At 41.6% G+C, this 2740-nt stretch overlaps 1 protein-coding gene across 1 annotated transcript; it reads left to right on the top strand.

Moving 5' to 3' along the window:
- Positions 1-201: 201 nt before the first annotated feature.
- Positions 202-2187, top strand: LOC106400017 (uncharacterized serine-rich protein C215.13-like). Its single transcript, XM_013840439.3, has one exon. The coding sequence runs from the start codon at positions 875-877 to the stop codon at positions 1916-1918; it is 1044 nt and encodes a 347-aa protein (XP_013695893.1). The 5' UTR covers positions 202-874; the 3' UTR covers positions 1919-2187.
- The last annotated feature ends 553 nt before the right edge of the window (positions 2188-2740 follow it).

Raw genomic sequence — 2740 nt, 5'->3', positions numbered from 1 at the left:
AAATATTTTGTGTGGACATAAGTACAGAAGTAAATGCAAGTCGGACCATTTATAGTTTTACATCTGAATTTACGTTTCCTTATAAACATTTGAGTTACCGCTTATTGTCGTTTGCGACTTAAGGTAAACTAATAAATCTATGGAAGCGATGATCGTGCCAATTCAATTATGGCGAGACAAAACCGTGGCTTTGACTTGTTTTTGAAGTATACCTCTGAACTAATATTACAGATTCTGACGTACTTGTACTAATAAATTTGGTAGTAAACATACACAGAGATGGACTGAATCATAAAATATGTTGTGAATCATAAAATCATACTAAGAAAACTCTATACAAGATCATCTGCATCAGTGAACTCCATGGAGAGTTCACACAGTTTTCGAAAAAAAAAATATTAAAATAAACAAAAGGAGTGAACCTGTCTCTTGCAGGATCACTGCAGTGAACCTGTCTCTTGCAGGATCACTGCAGTGAACCTGTCTCTTGCAGGATCACTGCAGTGAACCCGGGCCATCACTGTAGCGCGGGCCCCACGGCACGTGGCGGCCCACGATTGGTCCGATTAATTATTTTTTTTAAAAAAAAAAAATCAAACAGAAAAAAAATAATAAAAAAATACTTTGTGAACCCTTTGTAAGAGGTTCACTTATGCAGATTCCCTAATGTATTTGGGCCTTTTAACCCGACCCGACTCGAATTTTTACATGAAATTATTGGATCTAGTAAATGAAGACACGTGTGTGCTACTGTGCTGTATATTTGAGAATCTGAGCTGAGTTGTATATATTGCTCGTCTCTGTCACTGCCACTTCTCCACAAACCCTAAAAGCACTCTCTCCCTCTCTCTCTCTTTCTCTCTCTCGACTGTACATGGCGACGGTTTGCGTTAGAAATGTTGGTACTTCGCCGGAGAAGAAGCTATCAACGGCGAGTTACTCTTGTAGAGGCTCCAAAATGTCAGTGATGAGCCAAAAGTCTCAACCGTCGGATCCTAAGTTAGAAAACGAAGATCCTGTAGACTTTGAGTTTCTTCTCGAAGATCCCGTCACAATGTTATCCGCCGACGAGCTTTTCTCCGACGGCAAACTAATCCCGCTTAAGTTTTCCGGCTCGGTTAGTTCGAGGGAGAAGCCTATAACAACAGCCGTTAACACGGCGGCGAAACCATGCCGAAGATTAGAGATGGAGAGTGCTGATCCTTACACCTTCTCTCCGAGAGCTCCACGTTGCACCATGAGATGGCGTGAGCTTCTAGGCCTTAAGAGACTCACCAAAACGCCGGAAGAAGCGTCCTCGCCGCCTTCGCGGTTGTCTTCTTCTACTCCAAACCCCAAAACGGCGTCGTTTAGGTATTTACTCAACCGAAGCTCCAAATCTTCTAAGGACTCGGACATATCGGAGACGTCAACGTCGGTCTCCTCTTCACGTCTCTCACTCTCTTCCTCCTCTTCCTCGGGCCACGATCTCGACGACGTTCCTAGGCTCTCTCTAGACCGGGACAACAAACCCAACAACGCTCCAAACCCGTTTGCCCGGTCACGTGCCCCCCACCACCACCACCAACTTAGGAAGCCACGACGTCATTCACCATCTGATAAAACGACGGAGAGGGCCTTGACGGTGACGGCGGATAGTCCGAGACTAAATGCTTCAGGGAAGATCGTGTTTCATGGGCTCGAGAGAAGCTCTAGCAGTCCCGCGGGTAACTTCACAGGCGGACCAAGAATGAAACATCACCATGGGATGCCGAGATCTCAGTCTGCTAATGTGAGAATCACTCCTGTTCTTAATGTTCCTCTCTCTTCCCTCCGTGGTGGTTCGAAACCGGGTCTCTCTTTTGGCCAGCTTTTCGCTTCTTCGTCAGGGAACAACATTACCAAGAACCGTACCAAGACTAGCTTAACCGGATTCTAATTGTACTTGAACCGGCTTTAGTAGCAAAGAGCTTCGTTTTAGTGGGGTGGTTTTTCATCAGATGAGGTTAGATTTGGGTTCAAAATGTAAATAAAGAGAAATATATGATTTTCTATTATGTTCTGCATGGAGCGAGTTGTTCGAAACTGGAGAAAACAAGACAGTCATTAAAATACTGTAGCAAGAGTAAGAAGTGCTTCCCATGTTCAGAGGGTTTATATTCGAAGATATTAAACCACATGTTTAGATAATATAAAAATGTTTTGGCTCGTTATCGACGTACCATTGTACTTTATTAGTAATTTAGTAGTATCATACTTGTATTTACACTTCAGGGGAGCGACAGCTTTTGAATTTTTATCTTAACCTCCCTATAAAAAAAGGTTAATGATTCTGCGTTAGCTAGAGACAATCCAAAATGCAAATCTTCTCCGTATCGTCAGTGTCAACTTAGTGTAATAATTTGAGTGAAGAAACAGCTTTAACTGTGGTTGGTCATGTGTTTGGTCCAGATCAAGTATTGCTACATATATATTTGATCTCCAATGCATATATTATTGCATACATTAATGTGGTCAAATGGTATGCGAGACCTGATAATGTGCTACAATATTTTTATTGAGTTCTTCTTTGAAACAAAACCACATTTATATAAGAAAGAAAAAAAATCAGATCAAACAATGTGGTGATCTTTTGGAGAGAAGTCCACTTTATAGCCCTAACTAACTAGTTTTTTTTAGGACTGGCTGGAATACCCGATAAAATATATGAAGAATGCATATATCATTTGTAAACCATGATAAATATATAGATTGTTATAGA

This window comes from Brassica napus, chromosome C3 (assembly GCF_020379485.1).
Source record: "Brassica napus cultivar Da-Ae chromosome C3, Da-Ae, whole genome shotgun sequence".
Lineage (NCBI taxonomy): Eukaryota > Viridiplantae > Streptophyta > Magnoliopsida > Brassicales > Brassicaceae > Brassica > Brassica napus.
The sequence above is the reverse complement of the archived record's forward strand: the minus strand, read 5'-3'. Positions and strand labels throughout refer to the sequence as shown.

Bases quoted from the DNA above. Each gene is read 5' to 3' on its own strand.
- LOC106400017 (XM_013840439.3), top strand. From the start codon at position 875: ATGGCGACGGTTTGCGTTAGAAATGTTGGTACTTCGCCGGAGAAGAAG.